Source organism: Uloborus diversus, chromosome 4 (assembly GCF_026930045.1).
Source record: "Uloborus diversus isolate 005 chromosome 4, Udiv.v.3.1, whole genome shotgun sequence".
Taxonomy (NCBI): domain Eukaryota; kingdom Metazoa; phylum Arthropoda; class Arachnida; order Araneae; family Uloboridae; genus Uloborus; species Uloborus diversus.
In genome coordinates, this window is record NC_072734.1 from 152,624,826 (window position 1) to 152,651,072 (window position 26,247).

General features: G+C 30.6%; 1 protein-coding gene across 8 annotated transcripts in view; it reads right to left on the bottom strand.

Moving 5' to 3' along the window:
- Positions 1–23,949, bottom strand: part of LOC129220288 (calcitonin gene-related peptide type 1 receptor-like) — a 141,088-nt gene extending 117,139 nt beyond the window's left edge. For 6 of the 8 annotated variants that reach the window (XR_008580457.1, XM_054854675.1, XM_054854681.1 and 3 more), the window contains exon 1: positions 23,177–23,909. Coding sequence is in view for 6 of the 8 variants with exons in the window: in XM_054854675.1 (XP_054710650.1) it covers positions 23,177–23,269 (93 nt within the window). In the remaining 2 variants the exon portion in view is untranslated. Of the gene's footprint in view, positions 1–23,176 lie in introns of all 8 variants that reach the window. The other 2 variants (XR_008580458.1, XM_054854676.1) reach the window with 2 other exon arrangements.
- Positions 23,950–26,247: the final 2,298 nt, after the last annotated feature.

Sequence of the window (26,247 nt, forward strand, 5' to 3'; positions counted from 1 at the left end):
GTAACGGCTGTGCCTCAGATGAAGTATCATGCAATATTATTGATAAGCAGCGGAAGTCACGCATTGTTTTATTTTAAGATATACATAATTTCCCATTTCCAGCAGCCTTCATGCATCCACAAGCAAAAAAGTGTGTGTCAAATTGGAGAAAACAACTTACACAAGATTCTCATACGCTTTTCTTTCTAAACGTCAAACCCGAACACCTTTTTTGTTTACATATATTTAAAAAAAAGATCCATCCCTGAATATGATACTTTTCCAACCTTGTTGCCCCTGTATGAGCTTCTCTTTGCTCCGGGAGAGTCATGTACGTTTCTGCTTCATGCTGATCTTAAGTCTTCCTTCGTAGTTCCGCAATTAAAACTGCAATTTATGCAACCGTCCAAGTGTACTTGGCATGGACAAGGTAACTATACATTCTTTCCAACATTTATAGATGGAAAAAGCATTTTACAACGATTATTTTGGACGATTTACTTCAATTTGGGTTCATCTCTGTCAGGTGCTACAATTTTTCTACCTCGTTTACTTCGGCTACTTTTTCGTTGGTCAGTCCTTCTTATATTCCTTTAAAATCTTACATTCCATAGATTGTAAAACGTTCATTTGAATTCAGTTAGATCGTTTTATTTCAACTTTAAGAAATGATACAATACGTAACTTCGTTTTTTTCCTATTTATCACGTTAACGACCCATTTTGAGCAATAAAAGGATTTAAAAGAACTTAAAAATATCCGGACATCAAGCTCCATACTTGTGACAAACAATCAGTTAAAATGGTGTGCGAATATTTTCGCTGCTTTTTAAAATTCACATTGAATGAATAGATTATTCTAATTTTTGACCCATATAAAAATCTATCTATTTTTCCAATGTGTTAATGATCCCTAAATTGTTAAAATAATGTCTGAAAAGTTGATTAAATTGATTTACCCAATCATGAATAACGAGTTTTACTCTTTTGAATTTGCATAAGTTCACTTTTCCTGACTAAGTGACAACTTTTTTTCAAACAGTTCTGATATTCTATATTTTGAATTTGGGTTGTAGTATAATCACCTATTATTAAAAAATAAAAGATTTAACCTTATAAAAACGCATTTTTTTTTTAAATCATAGGGACTCTATTCTCCACGATTTTTGAAAAAAAATGACAATTCTAAATTTTTGAAAAAACTTTCAAAGTATTATGTGAATCAAAACTGTAAAACTCTTTACTCAGCTCCTAAAATTTCCTTGGGACCACTTCAGTACTGGAATCCGCAATAACAAACAAGTGTTCTATAACTCAGTGTTTTTATCGAAACATAGAAACGATATCCATTAGGTAAAACAAGGAAATATAGTTTTGTACTTGAATGCTTGAGTTAAAAAGAAAAAAGAAAAAATCTTTCAAAGACAAGAAAAAAAAATGCGCTCTTTAATGCTTTATAATTACAGTAGCTACTGAATTTTTGGAATAATTCTCAAAATACATCACAACATTTTTTAACACTTTTAAAAACCATTTTATTACGCCAAAACAGCTAATATTAAAAGCATATTATGGGTAGTTTTTTGAAAAAATTTCAAAATTTAAAAAAAAAAAAGTTTCAATGTTTTTTTGAGTTGTAAACGTAAAGTCAAAACTGTAGGAATATTTTCTTTCGAATCGAAAAAAAATATTAATTTCAAGTATTTTTCCTTTTAATGATTGTCCACACAGACCTTTCAACCGTCTGCAATGTTTGAATTTATCTGATTGAATGCAGTTACTAGGGTTATAACAGACAAAGGAACTTGAAACAAATGTCATCTAATGTAGTTATATTTGAGCCTGTAATGTGCTCAATTTTAAAGACTAAAGGGTACCTTACATTTTTTAATTTCTGATGAAGCTCAAGAAATTGTAATTAAAAATATATATAACTCTAAAATAAACGTTGCAACTATATCCTTCCAGAAAAAAAAATATTATTGAAATTGTGATTTAATGATTAAGTTTTGATCAGGGAAAATGTTTTAACCATTCTTCAGTAAGTAAATTGTAACCATTTTGCGTTCAATATTGATATGATATATTCACATAAAATTAAATAGCTAAGTTAAATTTTATTCATAATTTTACAGCTCGAATTTTAGATTTAACTTTTTAGAATATGTGCAAAAGAAAAAAAAACAGGTTAAATTTATTTGTCTTAGTTTAACAAGCAAAGATAAAATTAAAATTTTTAAATTCCCCGACTGAGTCGCAACTGTAGAATCAAGAGGGAAAATTGAAAATCCTTTTAAAAGCCTTATGTGATTAAAAATCAATCTCAAGTATTTTATTTGCTATTTAATAGAAACTGGCAACAGATAAAAATTTTAAGTCATTGCTTTTAATTTCCTTATCGGCCAACACTGAATTCGGTTATCAATCGCGTGAATAAAGGCTTAGCCGTTATTAAAATCTGCTTTGAAAAAACGTTATATTTCGAATTCTATGAAACATGGAAGTTTCAAACACATTCTATCAGACGCGGAAAAAAATTATCTTTATTTTGGTATTAAATTTTAAAGTTTTTAACTAAGTTTTCACTGCAAAAATTGCAAAAAAACTTTTAGAGGTCTTTTATAATTAAATTTGTTAATTAATGTCATCCAAAGATGCAACCTAGCTAAGAACATTCTCGATCAACTCTCTTTTCGAACAAAATTTATTTTTTCAAAATCGGTCCATCCGTTTAGGCGATAAAGTGCCATAACAGATACACAAATACACAAACACATTAATTTTATAATCCCCTTCCTTTGTGTGTCGGGGGTTAAAAAGAATGACGGGTATTTTCTTCTTACTTGTGCTCCTTAATTGGCGGGCATTTTTAATACTAGCTACACTGTTCTTGCATGTCAGGATCTAATATCACATTGTTTTACGATACTATCAAACAAGTTTGTCTCCAACCATGCATAATATTTTGCAACGACATCATGCAATTGATTGCGCCACTATTGTTTCAGCAGCTGCCATTCTTTGACAAGGCTTGTCTAGACAATTTACGACTTTCAGAATTCTTTCTAGAGAGTTAGAATTCTAATTGCTAATTATTGATTTGGTATGAAGTTACTTCTAAAACATTTTTGGTTTGTTGAGACTAATAATATTTTTAATTTAAAAATTGTTATAAAAAAATATTTATTATTATTATTATTAAAATTATTATTTTTTTCTGCTTTTTTTTCAAAAAAAAAAAACTTATTGGACACTGGAAAAATATTAGAAATCGTTTATCTAGTAATAGTTAACAGCCAAAAATCTTTGTTTATATTTTTAGAGATTTGCAAAAAAACTCACCTCTAGTACAGCTATCTAAACTGCTTGTACTAGACCTTTTTTAATAAACTGGATTTTTTTTCTTTTCTTTACATTTATTCAGAGCCTTATGGGTCGACGTATGAAATAATTACGATAAAAATTAGATATAGGTGCATGGAGTCTAAACACCGAAAGCAGTTACAAAAATGTTTATAAGTTTTTCATTTAACACTTTTTTTTATCAATGCAATGTAAAATATCAATATACGTTGTATCGCTAACATATTTTATTCATATAAATTTTTGCTTCGTTTTAAAATGCTATTTAATTCATTTTACTTAGTGCGTAGAAAAAAGTTAAGTAACGGTTGTCTGATTCCTCGAAATGAATAAATTTAAGTATATATGTTTTTTTTAAAAGTAAAAACATTTATAACTTGATTTAAAAAAACACACCAGATTTTGATTTCTAAACGTTCACCTCGCTTACTAGTGTGATTTGTGTGTATTAAAAAAAATAATGCGTGTTGTTGTAATCCCTACTTTGGAAAAATATTTTTTTTTCCTTCTTCGTGTATATTTAGTTATTCTTACAGATTATTTGCGTGTCTTGTGAGCTGATTTTTTTTTTTTTTTTTTTTTGCTTTATTAATGCGTGCAATTAAGTTACTTTTTGTGAGATGTGTATTTATTTTGTACTAATGGTACCCGCACGGCTTTGCTCGTAGTAGAAAATTAAAAGGTCATTTGGTTCGCCTGTATATTTACAATAAATGAATGATAAATTTCTTGCCAATTTGCTATGTTAATTTGCTTGCCCATGGTCGCATATGGTAGTTTGCTCGTCCACGTTATGGTAATCTGTTCGTTCACGTAATGATAATTTACTCGGTAAAATGTTCTTAAAATTGGAACAGAGAAAGAACCCAATCGAATTTTCGAGAAATCGCTTCGAGGTGCATACCCCTATGGTACGAACTAATTTTTTGCCAAAAATTATGAAATCGGCCGAACGGTCTAGATGCTATGCGCGTAACAGACATCCAGAGAGGCAGAGATCCAGAGATCCAAAGACACAGACTTTCAGCTTTATTATTAGTAAAGACTATAGAAATTAGAGATAACGCATGGTGACAAACCCTGGAAAAACAAGAAAATACTATTTTCGCAACTTCGGATAATGCCCTATTAAAAATCTGGCTTGAAAGTAAACGGTTGCTTTAAGGAGCATCAGAAAGTAAAAGAACCACGTGATCTCTCTCTTTTATGCGTCTGGGACTTTAAGTCATGCCCTGTAAGGGGGTCACAAAACGATTTTTGTAAGGTTTCAGAAGCCTTACAACAAACGTTTACTTTCATACAAAAACTTTTATTCGTGCATTCCTTACTTTGAGTTTGCACTGAAATTGGCTCTTTCAAATCAAATCGAAATAGATCCATATTTAGACGGAAACAATTTACTACGTTCTTCACAATTTCATTGTATTTATTCATTGTAATTGACTGATTAACCAACATAAACATTTATTACAAATTGAATTTCAATTAAGCACTTTTACAATGCAATACCAGGCTATTCAAAGTCTTTTAATAACTAATAGTACAAGAGCTAGCAACATCGAAAAAACAAGAATTTTAGAAAAGCTGGTTGTTTAATATATCTCTTCCTGTGGCGTTTCGATTAGCGTGCGGGCTGTCTGACGGTTGGTAAACTGTACGCTTAATAGTGCGCATCACATCTTTAGAGGTAAAAATATGGATTTTAAAATCATTTTAGTATGAATCTTTTCTTTTTCACTAAATTCTAAACACTTTTAGAAACATGAATTTAATATTGCCAGACATTTTTGTTGTTGCCATTATCGTGCCAGATGCAATTTTTTACGAAGAAAAAAAATTAAAAAGAAACCATTTTAGTATGTCTGTCATTTTAATATTATTTTACTTATGTATGAATAAATGCAAAATTTATTTATTTAATACACACCGATAGGCTGAGACCAAATGAAGAAAGTAGTTCTAGCGTGGTGCCCAAGTTTTGGGGAAAATTAGTCACCTCGCTTAAGAATTCAGAATAGTTTGTTGAATTCACGCACATGTAAGCCTCTTTTTTGTCAAAACTTATGTAAAGAGTTAAGTATTTTCCGTTTTACGAGAGTGCCGTCCGGAATAAGACACCCATTTTACACATGCGCGCTGTGATGTCATTGAAAAAAACTGCAAACTAATTCAACTTGTTGATCTGAGTGATTAAGATAGATGAATCGATTATTTCAGAAAGGACAAAAGTCCAATTAATGAAAGTTTTCAGGATTCAATAAAAAGAGTTTATTTTATTTATAAAAATACTAAAGTCTACAAGAATTTTTTTCCCGCCCTCAAGTCCAAAATACCAGTGCGATTTCTTTTTTTTTTAAATCTTTTATACGTTTTGATTTTTCGAACCTATGTATTTTTTTTTTTTAACTTTTTTTATTTCTCAAGCCTATAAACCTTATTATTATTTTTTTGCTCCTTCAAACCTATGAGCTTGTTTTTACACCCTAAAATCTGCGCAACTTCTTTTTTTTTAATTTGGACTTATGCCCTTTTTGCAATTAATAACCTGAAAGGCTAGTTTAGAGTTATGAAAGTGATTACTAAGTTAAACAGATTCGTTTAAAACTGATTTATAAGAATTAAAAATAACATAAAGTGACAAAAAAAACCTTTAAAATGATTTTGACATAATTCTTGCTGTAAAATGAGCGCCTAAATCCAAGTATGACCAGCGTTTTCCCCCTATACGTCCCACTTTTTGGAAATGAAGTCCCATTTTTTTTTAATTTTTCAACAGTTTCATTGCCATTATTTTTATTTTGAAGGGCAGGGAGCATTATATTACCATTGACACTCTTCTGAGGGGCCAGAGGGGGGCAAAGCTTAAAATCATGAACAGTTAGACCAAGTCGAGAGAGTCCTGGGTGGTATTTCTCCCTAAAGAATTTCAAAAATTATCAAAACCGATCTTTTATATTTTTATTGGTTTGTTTTAGGTTTTTTCCCACTTCTTCTTTGGCATAAAACCGAAATACAGAACTCACTCTAGTGAGCTCTGTGTCCAAAAAAAAAAATCGTGTTGCAAAAATTGTTCTAAAAAAATTTGGAAACATCGCAGTTTGCATAGTTATTGTATACTTTTAAAATGTTGTTTTCTTGTTTTCATGTAAAGTCAACATTTTGATCGTTTGAAAACCCTATCATGTATTAAATGTTGTTGTTTTTCACTGGGTATAGCGACTAGTTAGTGATTCTCTCGTTTCACCGTCAATGAGCACCTCGAAAATTTATTCAGCTCGGAATTTTATGTACAAAAAAAAAAAGTTTTTTGTTTCAAAATTTTTAAATGAATTGGCAGTAGTATCTTTCTTCAATACATTCCTTGAAAGAAAACGACTTGAAAATCGTTGGTTTGTGGGTGTTTGGTAGATGTTCATCCCTTGTGTTGGTGGGCATTTTTTATTTCATTCACCTTAAAATCCACCGAAGAACCGAAAATGTTCTCCTGAGTGAGTTTTTACAAAATATAAATATATACTATGAATTAAATTGTTTTTACTGTAAGTATTTTTTAACGATGTTATAATTTTTTAAAAACGAAACTGAGCTTAAGTGATCAATCACTGACAGTCTGCATTAGATGACTTTTTGCACACAATACTACATGCGAAAAATCTCAGCTCTTTCCGTGTTAACTGAATGAAGTTATTGAAATTAAGTTACCGATAGCTAAAATCACCGTTACTACACATCACTCAATTAAAAACATTTGTTTGAACGAATTAAAAAAATCGTATATCATTTACTTTTCGCAAAAAAGTTTACAAAAATGTTAAACCAATAGGTATTTAAGTGTTGCTTAATGTAACCTTGCGGTATAACTATGTGATTGTGCTTCAAAAATGTGCTATCAACTTCAAATTCAACTGTGTGTTCTCTTAAATTTGTTTCTTGCTGATAATAGGATGCAATATAATGTTTAAGTCCCCCTGTTTAGACCGATATAAATTACGTATTCAAAAACTCTAGTCATTGCAGCTTTTCATAAAACTCGATCACAAAAACAAATCTTTGCACATAGAAGGAGTTGCCAGCATTAACAACAAAACTTTACACACGTGAGTAGAAAATTAATGTAAGAAAATAATTGAAAAAGAAAAGAAAAACTGATCATTTATTGCTGAAAAATTCCCAAATGAATGAAGGTTTTAGCACCCTGTGGAAACACCTCTAAGGGAAACGTACAAGGCGAGACCGGTAAGTATTGAAATATAAAAGTCTCACACAATGTGCTATCTCATACAGCATTTACTGTAAACACGCCCCTAGTTCACTGATTTTTAGCGGAAAACAATTCTGTTTTTTGCAAGATATGTTACTGGCAGAAATTTGAGCTCATCAGGAAGGAGCGGGAGTCTACGGCTATAAAACTCTAGGTTTCGCTGTTGAGAGTTGATTATTTTGTCTTCGGCTCCGTAGCCCTGGAAAATAGATTTAGTCTTTGAACTCATTTCATTTTTATTACTGACTTGCCTCAATGTTTACGAGATATGGTATTTCAATCTTTAAAAAAAAACTTGTTTTTTTCCCCTGTATTTCTTGAAATCAAACATTAAGAATATGTTCAGACCCTGCACTTTCCCCCCAATCTTTTTGTGTCAAAAATATTTTTTCGCGTTGTTTTTACACCGTAAAAAGGTGTAAGGTTACCAGGTTTAAAAAAATGTGTATCATCATTGTTTTAAAAACTCGAATTGTTGGAGGAACCTTGCACTATGGTTTCAGTAGAATTCAAAACACATGCGTAAAGAGGACTCCTCGCTGAGATATTTCAACCAAAAAATGTTTGTCGAAATTGCACTATTCACTCAAAAGTTATTTGCGTGGGGAGGGGCTGACAGACAGACCAACAAACACACATTTTTCAAATTTCAAAACCCTACTTTCTAATTTTTAATTTTTAGATATTTATTTAATTAATTTTGCCATTTTGTTTTGTTTTTAGCGATAGATTAAAGATGCATTAGGCCTTCCTTTATGCTTTTTCGTCTTCTTTTTTATTTTATGGGAAAGTAGGCAAAAACATACATTTAATCCAACATGTGTATTCTTCTCTACGAATTCTGTGTAGATCAAACAGGGTAACTTTAATTAAAACTAATTTGTAGTTGGCAGCACTTCTAATATCAGCTTTGTTTTAGAAAAAAAATCAAATGAAATAAGCGTTAGCACATCTTGAGCGTACTATAAGAAAATGAATCTAAATACGTAAAAAGAGTAGGTATATTTGTTATTTTAAGAAGGAGAAATTGCTATTCTATATTTTATGCTGTGTTTATAGCATAAAATACAAAACATTTACTTTTAACTTTCATGAACATACATACCGATACATAAGGAAATTTTAATCGTTCCTTCGAAAAACATTTTGTTCAATATGAAGTAATAAATGAATGTAGCCAACTGAAAACTGTCTGTAATATTAAAGCGCAAATGTTTACGCTGTAGCATAATAAAGTGGTTTTCAAAACATAGCACGAAACCACATCAAAAGTAATCCTCAAGTTGAAATATGTGCGAATTTCGTAAACAGAGTTAGTAACGTTGGCACGCAAGCGTGCGGCTTGAAATTGCTAACATAAATTTATTGTGACAGGTTACTGTAGGATGTGAAATCGGAAGCTTTTTTTTTGGGGGGGGGGGGAGATGATGAATAATGCGAAATATCGCAAATGTACATATATACCTGGTATTTTTTCAGGGGTTAAAAACTTAAAACTGAAGTAATGCACAAAAAATTTTTTTTCAACATTCATAAAATGTATTTGACAGATAACGTTATGGGAGTATTTTAATATGATTTCGGACTTGTGGCCACCGAGGTTGGGCGCGACGTAGTTGATTTTCTGGAAGAAACATTTGGAGAAATTAATTTCACGAAATGGCCCTGACTAATTTGCTCGCACAAATTGACGCCTCTTGATCATTATGTAAATTCACATCTCTACACCGATAAACTAGAAACGATTCAGTGCTAGAAAGCCAGTACTTGACACGTAATTGCCAAATTATTGTCTGGTTTATTGCTAAATTTAACACTAGAAAGACGGAGGGGCCTGTGTGGCCCCTCGCATAGTTTGTTGTTTAATAACTCGGATAATGTCTAACGGAACGTAATGTAACTTCCTGACTTTTCATTATATGACACTATTTGAATGCTTGTTTAATCATTTTATCATACGCCTCATAGTACTGTAAATATTGATTCTTATACCTAGAAAGACGGGAGGGGCCACAGTGGCCCCTAAGCTTTTTTACAATTAAAAAAAATTTTTTTTTTCGTTTCTCCTAATTGTTCTAGCATAAAAAAAGGCCCTTCTCTCTAGTTTAACCTGTAACTTTCGCTTTATACAGCCAGTTGGATACCCAAATGCTATAAACAGTACTAACTGCTTACCAGCCTAATGGTAGCCATTGCTCTTGAAAAGAAAAACTGATCCAAGCTTTTGGCCAGTATAGAGAGAAACACTACAAATAATTGCATACTAAGTTTTTATTTAGTCATGAAAGAAGGTGCATTGGGCATGTGGACACACTCAGGAAGAATTTTTAAAATAATTCACCCCAAAAATGGGTAGGGGCCACACTGGCCCCTTCAGTCTTCTAGGTATACAGAAAATGTCAGTCGTTCTAGTGTTAAACAGAAATGGAAGAGTGTGAAGAATTTTAAGTTATAGCTATTTTCTGTTTTGTTCGATATTAAAGGCATATTTTACGAAATAAATCAATTCACTGATAAATTTAAAGTAAATCGCGGTATTGGGTGCAAAGTTACCTGTTTCAACTTTTTTAAGTCCTGTAATAAATTTAATGTTTAAAAAAAATCTTTTTCACGTTCTAGTTCGGCACTGAGATTTTCAAAAATAGTCTTGAGCAAAAGTAATATTAATAAACTGATTTGTATAAAAGTAATAAGACCTAGTTCCAATATACCCTAATTACACCCTGTATTGATTAGATTGTGTGTAGTAACAAATTAGTAAGTAAACATGGGTTTTTCTGATTTTTTTCTTGCTTCGGTTGGACACAGGTATAATAGAAATAACGATATAATAGGAACAAACATTTTAATTTGTACTAAGACGAAATTTAAGTTTAAATTGGCAAAGATAGCACACAAAATCAACTACTCATGGCAAAAAAAGCGTTTTAGGTTATAAAAAGGCAAAATTTTGTCAGTATTAGTGTTGTAAACATTTCCAAAGCATATATGATTTAAGGTTATGATGATGCACATAAAGGCTTATATTTATGGACATAATAAATAATTGTTTTCGTTGTACCAACTAAAGCGTAAAGTATACAGAAACTATATGTTTTTAAATCGTTAATCACATAGAACCTATTGAACCTAAATGTTAAAATAAAATTTTTGGGTAAATGCATATAATGTATTTAACAATACTAAATTTAGAAAAATACATAACAGCAGGCGATTAGTAGTAGATTCAGAAGTAGTTTGTGTTTGTTTTTTCTCATTCAGAATACTAAACCATTCCTTATTAGCTTCATTATCAGTGCTGCCAACATATTTTTAGAAATAATCATAATGTTGATGTGCATAAATGTACATTTTTTGTAGGCGTATTTAGTAAATAGTTTTCATTTCTAATAATCAAATAAAAACAAATACCCCTGACCGCATTAAGGAATTATGTCGAATGTAAATATCTTGACAATTTTTTTTTGTTAATGATGGAGAATCTAAAAGGTATTTATGGTATTTTCTAGAATTGTTACGCATGAGAACAATGAATTTAAAACGTTTTTTAGCTAACAATAGAAGCATTTTTATGATTGCAAGAGACTTAGCTATAATAATTGAGTATAATTATCGGTCTTTAACAAAAATAGGTACAAAAGCCAAAATCAAATAAGATAAATAACAAAATGAAAAGTAATAAGTACTTAGATTATTTTAAAGATTCATTTTATTCTATCGCAAAAATCAATTATAGATCTAAATAACATATTTAGTTTAATGAGGAATATAAATTTAAGAGGAAAAAAAAAAGATTTATCCGAAATTTAACCAGACACAAAAAGTTAAGCTTTGAATATTTTTTCTGAAAATAAAACGAGATAACCTTTTTATTTCCTTTCTGTTCTGGATAACAAGCAGTTTATGTTTAATTACAAAGAAAAAATGACGGAAAAAAAAGATTTAATTTGAAAGAAAGTTTTGACGATTTGAAGCACTATCTTCATTATATATAACAGCCAATGATCGAGTAACGCTCCTGACGTCATCAACAATAAAACTCGCGCCACGGCATGATAGTTTCATACTATGTTTTGTAATGTTTGATATGCAGGGAAAGGCTTTAGTTCGACAAGGCTGAACTGGATCTGGTAACTTATCTGTTTTACTGGTAAGACTGTCATTTCACGGTGTTGCAGAAACGAAAAAGTGGTCACCAATGAACCCTATCTACTGGTGTTTAGGGCTAATACACTAGAGTGAGGGTTGAAATTTCAACAATCAAAATATCACCAAACAGGCAATTGCTTCGTTCAAATTTAGAAGTAGTTTTCAGCCGTCATATCTTGACGGGCGATTTTCTAGCTTTTATATATTAACTAACGTCTTCATTGGGTGGATGGTTCGCCTTTTCGCACAATTCGCTTTTACGACATTACCATTCTTGGCAAAAATTTCCTAATTTGGCTGTTGCTTATTTTTTCGACTGTAGTTCTAAAACTATTTAAACCAAAATAATATACAGTGGCTCCCAAAAGTCTTCGTACACCTACGACTTTCAACGAAATAGGCCCGTTTCAATTGGTTAGAATTAATATTTCGGAATAGGTATTTAATTATGAGATCTATAATCAATTTTTAACAAAACTACATGAAAAGTTTTTAAAAAATATTAAAACTTAATTTTTTAAAAATCAAAACCAAAAAGTGCCGGAAATTTTATCTCACAAAAGTCTTCGTACACTTTATAAAATGTCTATATATTATTGAATAATCTAACTTTTGATTAAATTATTAAGTAGTAGAATATTATACACTATTCATAGCACCTTTTAAACGTCTGGGAATAGATTTCATTCTTTTCCTTTCTTTGTTTTTTGCGTAATTTCTGAGGAAGTGTTCAACCACACTTCGAGTCTTGCTGTTTCTAGCTCTATTTTCGTTTTAAAGCCCTATTTTCGTAATCTAGCCTCCAGATATCTCTAAACACGCTACATTAAGTTAAAATCTGCAGATTGAGGGGGTATTTTCTAAACTTTAGGACAAATTTCGAGCCACTGGACGCAAACATTGAAAACCGTGAGCTTCTTATCGTTATCTTGATAAAAAAACAAAGTTGTTTCCAATAACCAAATTTTTGGCTAAGAGTTCAAAATTGGTTTTTAAAATATTTAAAGGAACAGCATGATTCATTATTTCATCAAAAAATTACAAACTACCAAGTCCTGATGCTGATATGCACCCTCACACTAGAACACCTCCACCGTCCTGATTAACTGATCCAAATAAGTTCTTAAGATTAAGTTCCTAATTTTTCTCTTCTATTTAAAATTATACAACAGTTTAACCAAAAATGTTGAATTAATTTTTATCTGTAAGTAAGACGTGATTCTAAAACGTTTTTAACTTATTTATCATTGATTTTGCGACGAAAAGCGTAAGCTTTCTGTTTTTCGCACTACCAAGAAAATTTCTGCGGGAAAAGGTCCAATTTAATCCAGCTAATCAGATAACTTGGCGAACAATTTTAAGTGAAAATTAAATGTAAAATGTTTCATTTTACTCTGCAGAAACTTTTACAGCTCTCAAATGTGTATTTTTCATAAATTTTTCAACTTTAAATCTCCGATCACATTTTGTCAACTTTGCCGGTTGATCTTTTCTTACCTTGTTTTCGGTCCGATTCCTTTTTTTAAAGCATTTTATCAAGCACTTTACTATACAAACAAATAAATTAACTAATTTAGAGACATTTCAATCCAATTTACCGCTACTGTGGGAAAAAATTCAAATTTTGAATGGTGTTTGCGGTTTTTTACGAATACCAACCATTTTACAGTAATAAGCACAATATTAAGGAATAAGTAAACAAAAAATTAAAGCCGAATGACTCATAAGGGTCAACACAATGTAAAAATGTGTTGATAATAAAACGACATATGATAATTTTAATCATGAATTTATTCGAAAATATTTGAGTGTACGATGACTTTTGTGGCGTGTTATTTCTCTGTCTCTTCGTTTTCTGACCCATTTTTAAAAAGAAGATCCGTCAATATTTTGAAAAAAAAAACAATGGGTTGTATTTAGAATGACATAGGAATGATGTGAAAAAATATTAGACTTCATATTCGAATTCAATTTCGAGTTATTTTGGTTTTACTAAAAAATTTCAAAGTGTACGAACACTTTTGGGAGTCACTGTATTTTTGAATTTAGTTATGAAAAATATACATTATTTATTGATTTCAGTAGCTACGTATCTCTATGTATATGTCTATCTATCTGTGCAACCATCTCTATATTTACCTACACCTCTCCATATTTATCAATATATATGTTCTATTTATTTCAAGAAATGTTTATCTATAGAAGAAGGTGACCCAAAGCGGGTAGGTTTTCAAAGAACGCTCGCGAATTGTAGTTTTTGGACTTTTATCACAATTACTGTTTATTTCCTAACAGGGTTCTTTAACTTCAAAGTAAAAAATGATTTTTTTATTATTTTAAACCCAATATTTATTTATTGTCAAACATAACAAACATTTAAAAACCCGCTTTGCCCTACCAGAGATCGAAAAGCGGATAAGCTTAACTAATTGTGATTTGGTGCAATTGCCAATCAAATATGAAGTTATAAAATAATTGGCTAGCTACCTGCCATTATAAAAAAAAATATATAAAAAAAGTTGTGCTTATCCAATTAAAAGACAGCTCTTTTGTTTATAAAACGTAAAGAAATAACTGATTAAATTAATAGACTAATTAGTTGCCATCGTAAAAAATAACTTTTAACAGGCATACTTATCTTATTGAAATCGAAGTCAGTACACGAACCAAGAAATTATAAATAAATATATGATTAAATCCAATACCCGCTTTGCCTAAAGGCATGTTTATTATTCAACTAGTCACCTGCGGCGACCAGCTGTTTCGCCTTCTTACGCCATTCGCCTTTCTATGTAAGCAGCCACCTTCGGCGACTGTTTGGCTAACTTGTCATATACCTTTTTACTTCAAGTTCGCCGCCTTCGGCGGCCGTTAAAATAAATTTGGCCGCAGTATTAATCAAGCCATCTCTATCCTTTTTTTGTGCCATTCACATTTTTACGCCAAGATTGCCGCCTTCGGCGGCTATCTACCTCCCTAATTAAAACAAAGATCACTCAAAAAAAACCTTTTTTTTAAATTTAAGTAGAGCAAGAAAAAAATATATAACTCCAAAATTTCCCATAGTGTGAAAAAAGTAGCGTTTGACAAAGAAAAAAAACCTCGCTGTTTTTATTGAATTAAATGCGCACAACTATGAAATGTAACTTAGTATAGAGATATGGCAAAACGTCCAGATGGGGGGGGGGGGGGATGGAAAAAGAAATAAATGCAATCCTTAAAAAAACTAGTATGTTGTGGCCATTACGAAACTTTCTTCTATATCTTTCTTATAATTCTGATCCCTCCCCATGCTTAACGAGGAAGCAATATTCCCAACAAAAACAAAATTACACATGCAAAAACTTGACGTCCATCCCAATGTCTGAATTATTACAAAAGCAAAGCAAAGAGCGAAAATTGAAAGTTATTTTAAAAGCCTTGCTTGAATTAATTACAAATATTTTCTTTGTTAACAAACATAAGATGGCAACAGTTAAAAATTTTAAATCATTGAGATAATATTTCCGGTCATTTCCATGCAATTAAAATCACGACAAATACGCAGACGACAATCTATTACGATTTATCTTTCTTATTGTTGCATTAATAAAGCTATTTTTATTCGCAAAAAAAAAAAAAAAAAAAAAAAAAAAAAAATCAACACCTCTTGGAGCGATTGGCGTCAAAATTGAACCAAAGTCTGTTTACATATGGATTCACATATATTCCAAATTTCAACCAGAACGTAGCATTACTTCTTGAGATAGGGCACTCACAATGGAAAAAAAGAACGGGAAATTGCGCTACCCCCTTTTTAGCTGTTGACACCAAAATAAAATCAGCTCTTATACCCACTAAGGGCTACTTGCCGATAAATTTTTCTTTCATTCCGTTCATTATTTCTTGAGATACAGCAGTCACAATTGACGACAAAAAACGTTCTATAGCTCAACCCCCGTTTGAGTTATTGACACCAAAATTGAATCAGCACCTGTTCCTATTAATGGCAACATATGGACCAAATTTTGTTTGATTCCGCCAGTTATTTCCTGAGGAATAGCAAGCCCGCGTAACTCAAAAAACGTCCCAATGCTCCACCCCCTTGGAGGAATTCGCGCCAAAAACCAATGGGCACAAGTTCACATAAGGGCACATATGTGTACCAAATTTCGTTCGATTTCCTGCGGTAGTTTTTGTTGTAGAGCGGCCCCAAAAAAACTGGTCACACACAGACGTGACACACACACATACACATACACAGACAGACAGACATTTTCCAAAAATAGTCGAAATGGACTCAGCACACCTCAAAACGTTCGAATCCCTCAAAATTCGAAATTCGAAAATTTGCACGAATCCAATACGTTCTTCTATATATTAGATATAGAAGAAAGTAAAAAAAATGGAAAGAAGAAAAAAAGCAAGCGCTGCCGGAAAAACACATGGTCATCACGTCATAAAATGTAGAAGTAAGCTATATAGTAAAAAAAAAGATTAATATTGTTTGCGATTAAGTTTCCATCGAAATCCAAGCTTTTTTCGACCGATGCGTGGAAAGACATGATGTGTTCAGCATTAAAAAAATTGTACAAAAAAAAAACTATTGCATATTTTTAAGAACTTTTTTCTTCTGAAGAGGGCGGTTTTTACTATTACCAACTTAAATTTTAGAAATGAGGCTTTGATACTTCTCGCAAGATGATATTAGAAAAAAATAAAACCCAAGAAAAAATGCAAATTAAAGGTTTTTTCAAAAATCTATAAAAAATACAAAAAATGCTCTATCTTCAAAATTTTTTCATTCATCATATTTAAAATTAAATTTCCTACACTATAGTACAAAAAATATTTGTGTGGTGCGATTGGTTCGGGGTCTGTGAGGTAAAAAGTACTAAGAAGTGCAAAAAATACATAAAACATTAAATAACTTTTTTTCTAAATAAAGTATCAAAAATCGAAGCCCAAGGTGCACATCTTCAGCAAAAACTGCACCTGTATACCAAATTTCATATTTCTAGGCCTCACCCTTTTCCCGGGAAGCGCGCCACACACACACACACAAACATCTTATTTTATTATATGTATAGATAATTACAACCTTAAATTTAAAAAAAGAAACAAACGAAATGACCATCGTAGTTTACAAGTGGATGGTGTCAAAATAACGTAGTATTATTGACAATCAAGAAAATAAGCTGGACTTCAACTAATCACAAGTTACAAAACTTCATTTTTTTTTTAGAAATTTATCTTTTTTTTAAAGCCTGGTTGCGCCATGCCGCTTTGCTGGGACTGATTGAAACTCGGGGGTCTTCATGCAAACACGACATACGTATCGCCGCTTACACACCATGGGAGGGGGGGCATACGAGGGCCTACCCGCCTTAGGCGACCTACCCGCTTTTGGCCACCCTCCCCTAACTGTGCATCTACGCATACCTATCCCTCTGTACTTATCTATTTTAATATTTATTTATATATTTCCATGGGAGTGAAAATATTTTTCAAAGTTGTTACTTGCCTAAATACCTGACGTAATTTACAACAATGGATATTTATTTCTTACCCTGAACTGAATTCTCGGAGAAACTTTTATTTTTACAGATGCTTAACAATTAGAAGAAGCAATATAACAACAATGTGTTCCAATTCTATTGATGAAAAGTTCTAAAAATCACATGAAACATTAACTAACTTTTTTAAAGAATCGCAAAACGGGTGATATGGTGCACATTGTTGACAAAAACTACATCTGAAAAACCAAATTTTATGTTTCTAGGCCTAACCACTTTACCAAGAAGCATCACGGATCTCTATTCTTGGGGCAAACCTAAGCATCGCTGCCATGATCAGGATCTACGTAGCCTTCACAATGCTGCCAGGTTAGGCTTGCCTCAACTGTACATATCACCTCGTATTTTTTTACAAGCCATCCTGGGCGGTTAAATGTGTCGTTGGTTTTTTTTTTTTTTTTTTTTTTTTTTTTTTTTTTTTTTTTTTTTTTTTTTTGCGAAATTTACTTTTGATGTAATTTACTTTTTATAGCGGCTGCATAGACTAATTTGGAGGAGGTATTAAAATTATTTCAATCTGTTTCTATATATCAGTGAGTCTGTTTACATCTGTCTAATCTTTCTATATCTTCGTCTACCTATGTCTATTATCTATCTATCTATCTATCAATTTATATCGGTCTGTCAATCTACGTTATTTCTGTATCCATCTATTTAAATATTTATCTATCTCTCTTTATCAATCTATATCTTCTTATTAGTTTTAAGAAAACTTTGTTTGTATCTATCCATAGATGTAAATCTATATATGTATCTGCCTGTGCCTATGTCTATTACTGTACCTTTTTTTCTATTTATCTGTTAACACATGTTTATATTTATCTATCTTTATCAATCTAGATCTTCTTATTAGCATCAATAAAACGTTTTCTGTATCTATCCATTGATGTAAATCTATCTATGAATCTGTCTATGTTTATATTTGTATTTATCTATCTATCTAACTATCTTTATCAATTTCTTTCTTCTTATTAGTTTCAAGAAAACTTTTTCCGTTTCTATCCATCTACTCGCACGTTAATCTATCACTGAATCTGCCTATGTATATCTCTATATATGTATCTATCTATATATCTATCAATAGATAGATCTATCTATCTATCAATTTCTATATCTATCTATCCATCTATTTCTATATCTATCACTTTATCTCTTTATATATGTATCTCTGTATCTATTAGTTCTTATATTTTTTTCTATTTATCTCAATATGAGTGAAAATGTTATTTTGTTTTAAATTTAGTAACACTAGTAAACTACGGAGATAAAGCGCAAGTTAGCAAATTTAATGCAGATACGTATTTTGGAGTTCAAGGAACCCCTTTTTCAATGCTAAGAAATGTGAGTTCATGTATGTAAATGTATCCGAGAAAAGCTATCCTCGGATGACAGCAAAATATGACGGCATCAGTTTTGCTAAAAAATTGCAAGGATTTTTTTTCAAGTGTAAAAACTAACATTTTATCTTAAACGATATTTTTCACCTCTATTCATCATGCACGCAATATTTTGTTCATCAAATCTTATTTGATGCGTTTACGAGTGTTGTATGATCATGATCTTATTCAATAAAACGTTTAACAGAACCTACTGAATGATATACAACTAAAATATAATGGAGAGTTAGGTAATAACAAAATGGCTCGATATTAGTTTTTACGACAAAAAGTGAAAAAAGACAGAAGTGAAATCTAGTTAGAATGCCATACAGTATTAACTTTGGTAATAAGCAAAAATCTACTTTAAATTGGTTATGTGCTTTAAAATATTATAGATGCAGTAGTCACCAAAATAAACTTCAAATAACCATTGATTAACAAAAATTGATGTTAATAATAAACAAAATAATTTTCATTGTATGAGTTATTGCCGTTCCTATGTGTTTTTTTTTTCCTTTTCACTTTAAAAAATTCAATAAATAAATAAATACAATTCTGCAATTCACTAAATAAAGCAAATTCTTCTTATTTTTTTATAAAATAAGATTTTTAATTGCATAATTATGTAAACAGTATAAATTACGTTATCTGCCAACATAGGGGGCGTGAAAAACCCATCATTCCCATTCCACCACAACAACTAAACTGTTCTGTATTATTTCTTTTTGCTGTTGCCATTACAAAAAGACAATACCGCGCAAGACAAGAACGCGCAGACGGTAAACTAATAAAAATCCGTATCCAATATGAACTTCGAGTCGTTAGAGCAGTTAAAATTACTAGTATGCTCTTTTTTGGGAAAATAGAAACAAAAAAGCAATTGTTCACGTGGAATCAAATAATGAAATTTTGATACTTACAGGTTCAAATTTATCATGATTCAATTGTGCTATTTTTAAAAGTAAAAAAAAAAAAAAAAAAAAAAACAGAAGAGAGAGAATTTGTAGTTAATTTAATCGGGTTTGCTCTTTAATTTCACCAATATCTTTTCTTACATGCTATCAATGCACCGGGGGTATGTGAAGAAATGTGAAATAGTTAAGACAACTTTTTTTCGAAATGAACAAAATGGAAATTTCTTCTGAAAATTACGGTTCACAAAGAAAGAGCAATGTGTTTTGCAGCACAACTTGCATTAAAACATTATTTTTTGTTTTTGGCAATAAATTTGTATTTCCGAAAAAGGGGTGGAACTTTTTCTCTCTTTTTTTTCCAAAAGGCAAAGTAAAAAATAAAATATTTCCATAATAAAATATTTTCTATTCGATCCTTAAAGACATTTTTGATCAAATAACTTAGTAAATAAAAGAACGAGATAATGAATGAAACGAAAACAAAACAATAAACGAATTCATAAATAAACAAATAAGTTAATTGTTGAAAAAAAAATAAATATATGAGTAAATAAAATAGTAAACGGATATGAAAATGAGTGAATGAATGAATTAATAAGGGAATTTAAAAAAAGAAATGTAAATGACCTAATTAATAAATGAATACATAAGTAGATTTGGCAAAAGACTGAATAAGTAAATAAAATAAATTTATTCACTTTGCCACGCAGGGACTTGACTAACTGTACAAAGCATTTAAAATACAAATAAGCATAATATTAAACAAATAAATACTGCCCTGAATAATAGTAGGACTCAGACGATATTTCAAATCTTAATAACAATAACTTTATCATTTAATAATACCAAAAATAACGTTTGACTTACAGCAAAATAATACAATATGAGTATCAATTTTGGAAAATTGCTTGTATTATCATGTTCTTTGGTTTTCAGATGTAATTTTTTCTTGACTGGAATAGACTACACGTATTTTAAATATTACTAGATAATCGGTGATAAAAACCAAGTCAATATTTCACCATTTCACTTTGCCCCACATTCCCCTACTACTAAAAACTTGACAGTGGTAAAAATTTACTTTGGGAGAATACATTTTATTATTGGTTTATAAATAACTTAAGATTTTCAGTTTCAAAGAGAAGTTATTCTTTAACTTTCAATGATGCCAAAAACTAAGGAAATTGATTATAGTTCAAACAATTTAAATCCAAAAATCCTTATGAACAACAAAATATTATGAAATGTGTATTTCAATACAGAAAAGTGAGTTCTTTTAGTTACAGACTAACTGCTTCTTATTCTTGGCAAATATAGAATAATGTAGGACAAAATGAAATAGTTAAGATACCTTTTTCAAAATGGACATATGGGAAATTTGTTTTGAAAATTACAATACATAAAGAAAGAACAATATGTTTTATATTAAACACTGCATGTAAACATTTTTTCTTATTTTCGGAAGTAAATTCTTACCTTCAAAAATAAGGAGTGGTAATTGTTAACTATTTTCCAATGGGGCAAAGTGAAAAGTAATATATTTTTGAATAAAAATGTTCTTTTTTATCAGTTAAACATATTTTAAATGAAATGATTGAGAAAATAAATAAATAAATGCATAAATATCAGAAAAAACGAATAAATAAATATATTAGAAAAATGAATGAATGAATGAATGAATACATAAGAGATTTATTAAATGGACGAGTGATGAATCAATTAATAATAGAATACGTAAGTGATTTAAGAATCACATACGTATTAAAGAATTGAATAAGTAAACCAAATGTACTATTTCACTTTGCCCCGTATGCACTTGAGTAGTCGTACACGGTATTTAAAATATAAATTAGATTAATGTTAAATAAATAAGTACTGCAGAGAATATTTGTCTCAATAAAGTATATAAGTCTCAATAAATATTTAAAATGTTAACTACAGGAACTTACATTTTATAATAACAAAAATAATATTTGACTTGCAAAAAAATATTAACATTTTTTGAGAACTCCTTGCATTATCATATTCTTTGATTTTCAATGCAAATTTGTTCCTGCCTGGAATACATTTCATGTGTTACACACAAAGTTAAAATATTACCAGATAGGTGGAGATTCATCATAGGTGGATATTTCAATATTTCACTTTGCTCCACATTCCTTTCCTATAATAAACATTAAACGAACCAACCTTAACGAAAACAACAAATTGTACTATAAATTTGTTCTTTTAGAGAAGCAATTGACATGGAAAAATCGTATTCTGCCGTCCGATCGAGTTATCTCCTATTTAGAACATAACTGCCGTATATAGAATGAAATTGAGAACTATTCTTTAAAAAAAAACCTTTTAATTTAGAAACTTCAAAAGTTAATTTTTTAACTTTCTTTTTTCAATGGAATTTTTATTCAATTATTTATTCCATCTAAAGGTCATGAATGTTACACAGGCGATATTGAATAAATCTGAAATAAAAATCAAAACTTTTGGAAATTTCTTCAATAAAATTATTATTTATTACTATTATTAAAATTAAGGTTTATTTACACGAAAAAATTCTTAGTAAGCTAACAAGAGGAAATACATTTTACTCTAACCAAATTAAAAATTTTGAAGATTTTAAAACTACTAGATGACACTATACAAAAATGGAAAATCCCCACATTATTCTCAGCAAGTTAAATTAAAAGCTTTAATGCAAATAATGTGTAAACAGGGTATTTATATTTATCGTGCTCCGATTTTTAGACAGCTAGATATAAGTAAATTGTTTGATCACAACGTACTTTAAATATTATTATTAATTATAATCATGCTGATTAAGACAACGAATATATGTGTGAAAAATTTATAAAATCTAAATTTATATGAAGTCTTCTCGAGCTATCCAATAAAATTAAGACGAAAGTACCATCAGTGAAAAGATATTTTTTTGCTCGTTTCAGAGTCGTCATCATTTGACATGTTTCCATCTTTCATTATGCATTACAGTTTTATGGTAACTAATTCTTTCAATCAATGAATTTGGTAATTAATCACCTGATTAATACAGAAATACCATAGTAAGCCTTTCACTTTTGCACGAAAATCATTGATTCTCCCCCCCCCCCACACACAACTTTTTCTATTGAATAGATATTGTTTAACGAAGATGGGAAACCTAAGTAGATCACAATATATGTATTAAAATAAATCGGTTTACCCCATGAATAGTTATGGATGGGGAAAAAAAGAAAGAAACAAAGAAAGATAGATAAAAAATGTATTCATACGGTATGAATTAATTAGCGTTTTCTCTCTGAAGTTGGTTAAGACTTTTTTTCAGTAAAACGTATTCAATAATGTTCGTGCTTAATTTCATATAAAATTTCCTTTTTATAGCAAAACAGATGTATTTCTAATATGGTGTTAGATTTTTTCTTTAAATAGGCAAATAATAAATACAGCAACAGAATTGACAGAATAATAACGTCTCAGTAATGTATAACTATATAATTGATAGAATGGTTCCACATTTCACAGAATCAAAGAAAAGAACAAATGAGCAATATTACTTTAAAGAAGAAATACAACATACCTGAAACGTAAGGAAAAGAAAACATGATTTCTTCAAGTTTGAGCTTTTAATGTATTCAAAACGGGAACTTCTTAACAGAACTGCTATATTCATAATTCGGATTTTCAAATCTGTTGTTGGCCTTGAAGATTTCTGGGGATTTATTTGGATCTAATCTCAGTTTCGTATTCAGTATCAATGTATATGATGATATAGAGCATTACTTCATAAAGAATTTTCCGCATCTTTTCAAATTAAAAATAATTTTATGTTCAAATACACCAATGTTAAATACTCCGAATCTTGTAAATGATAGAAAACTTTTTAATTCCGTGTAATTACTGCAATTCTTTAATCTATTGAAAAATATCACTGTCAAAATTTCTGTCAAACATATTAATCACACAATTCTCCACATTTAAGTTTTTTTCCTTTGAAGCACTTAGAAATTTGTCATTGAAAACATCACTTATGTGTTGAAAATATTTGGTATTTTTGAAATCAAGTAATGTATTTTCCAGCTTTTTCACTAAAACGCGTCAGAGTAAAACGTAATGTATTTTCAAACATTGAAATTGTTTAGCTTTTCTTTAAAATCTCACGTCATGATCTGTTGCCTAACATAAGAGCGACATGAATCCAAAAGTGTAAAAAAATGCAAAAACAAAAGATTCCGAAAGAATTCTTTTTTTGAAAAGCGCAACTTCAGCTGTAAGTGAATTTAAGTCAAGCGGGATTTGACACTGTTCCCCTTTCGAACTTCCGCCTTTCCGAGTGACAGTCTGCTGAAAACTGTTTTATTCCTTTCCAGAACTTCTAAAGGTATATGGAAGCTTGTTGCGCCACCTGGATTGTCAAAAGTCACTGGAAGAGCATATGTAAAACAAGTTCGATTGAATTCATGCTCAAATTCATCGTATTGTGAATACGCAAATCTTTCCTTCGATTCTCAATCGCTGGCACGGGGCAGGCCAAAAAAAAAAAGAAAAGAAAGACCAGTCGTCTGAGATTTTTCCTTGTCAGTGATAAAAGAAATTTAAATGTTCAAAAATTATAATTATTACATTTTAAACTATATTTCAAACTAATTTTAGGATTATTTTGTATGATTTTATGTGATTTTTCGCAAAACATTTTTTTTAAACCTAATATCTTCTTTACTAATAATAAAGCTGAAAGTCTCTCTGTCGAGATGTCTGGATTTCTGGGGGGGGGGGGGGGGGGAGGAAAATTTGTGTCGGCTAAAAGTAAGGGTCAATGTGCTATGAATTCAGCGGTGCAATAGTGTTGAAACAGTTGAAGAATTTCCCTTTTATTTTTTAACATAGATAGACTGATATCCTCATATTCGCAACTCCGATAAACTATAGGGGGCGCTGCAGCCACTGTCTTATGGCGGATGAAAAAGGTAAAACAAACAAATGCTGTAACTTATAACTTGCATTGACGCTTAATGAATGACAGTAATTTTACATCGTGTTTGTGGGAAGCTTTCTTTTCTATTCCTCTGAAATTACATTACACCACAAACTGTCTGAAGCCTGTAATTTATCCCAAAGAAAACACGTGGAATGGAATTTTTACCTTTTTCTTTAGTATTATTAATCCCCGCAAGGTAGCCTATTCGAGCTCTGGAGTTGCGAAATAGCGGATGATAAAATAACCTGCGTGTTTCAACAATTAAACTCGCGCCACGGCATGATAGTTTGATAATATGATTTGGTAAAGTTTAACATGCAGGGAAAGACTTGATTGTGACAAGGCCGAACTCGATCCGGTCACTTAACTGTTTTACTGGTAAAACTGTTATTTTAGGAGTATGAAGAAACGTTAAAATGGTCAACAATGACCGCTATCTTCTGGAGTTAAGAATTAATCCTTTGTAGTTAGAGTTAAAACTTAAACTCACAAAATATCACCTGCAATGACTGCGTTTAAATGTAGAAGCAAATCTTCACCCGTCATACCATGACAGGCGACTTTCTAGTACACATTGATAAATATCGAGGGATAAATAGATAAATGTTGAGAATAATAAATGGGAAGATAAACATACATGAATAGAAAGACAGATAAATATAGATGATATATATAGGGATTTAGATAGTTGGATAAATATAGATGGGTGTATACAAACCCAACAGACAAAAAATAAATTTTAAAGGAAATATAGGAATAGATATACATGGACTGATAGTTAACACGACAAAATAAAGTATTTCCTCGAAATTAATACTTTTTTAAATGAATAAATATAGACATATATAGAGATAGATAACTAAATAAAGATACTCAGATGAGTAGATAGATATAGATAGTTAGATATAATTTGATAGATAAGTATAGATTGTTAAATATTCTTGAAATTGACAGGTGAAGATTATAATAAGTAGAGAGTAGTTTAACATATATTAGATAGAGGTAGAATACACAGGTTGATAGTTAGAGAGAGAGAGAGAGACAGACAGAAGTAAAGACATATATACACTGATAAAATAGTTTTTATCCCGTCTTCCAATTAATTTAAGCAGCCACCAAAGGCGTGGTGGTCTTAGCATGAAAATATAGCATAATTCTAGATAAATACTTTCACTTGCCAAAAATGAAAAACTAAGTAAAGAAAACTATTTTATCTTTAGAACTTATACAAAGCGATATTTTACCATACAAATCCAAACACATAATCTAGAAATAAAATTCTTCAGCTATTTACTGACAAGTGCACTTATTTAGGCATATTAGACGGCTATGACATTTATAATCATGCAGTTTGCCAGACTCTTTACATTTGCACTAATCAGACTGATCATCCTCCTAGCAAACACAACGCGACCGACTTTCAGAATAAGATGATTTTCTAGCATATTCTCGAAGAGATATTGCTAGATTGTCGAGCCATTTTTCCCCCCAAAAGCTATGAACTGATATCTGGTATACCGTTGTTGAAGTTGAACCTATAACAGATAAATTCTGTGCTTTGAACATCTAATGTCTTAATAAGTCTCGTCAGATCAGTTTTTGCGTTGTCGACATTTGGTAAGCGTAAATTCATTGTGTCACTAACATTACTAAAAGAAAATTTGACGCTTAAA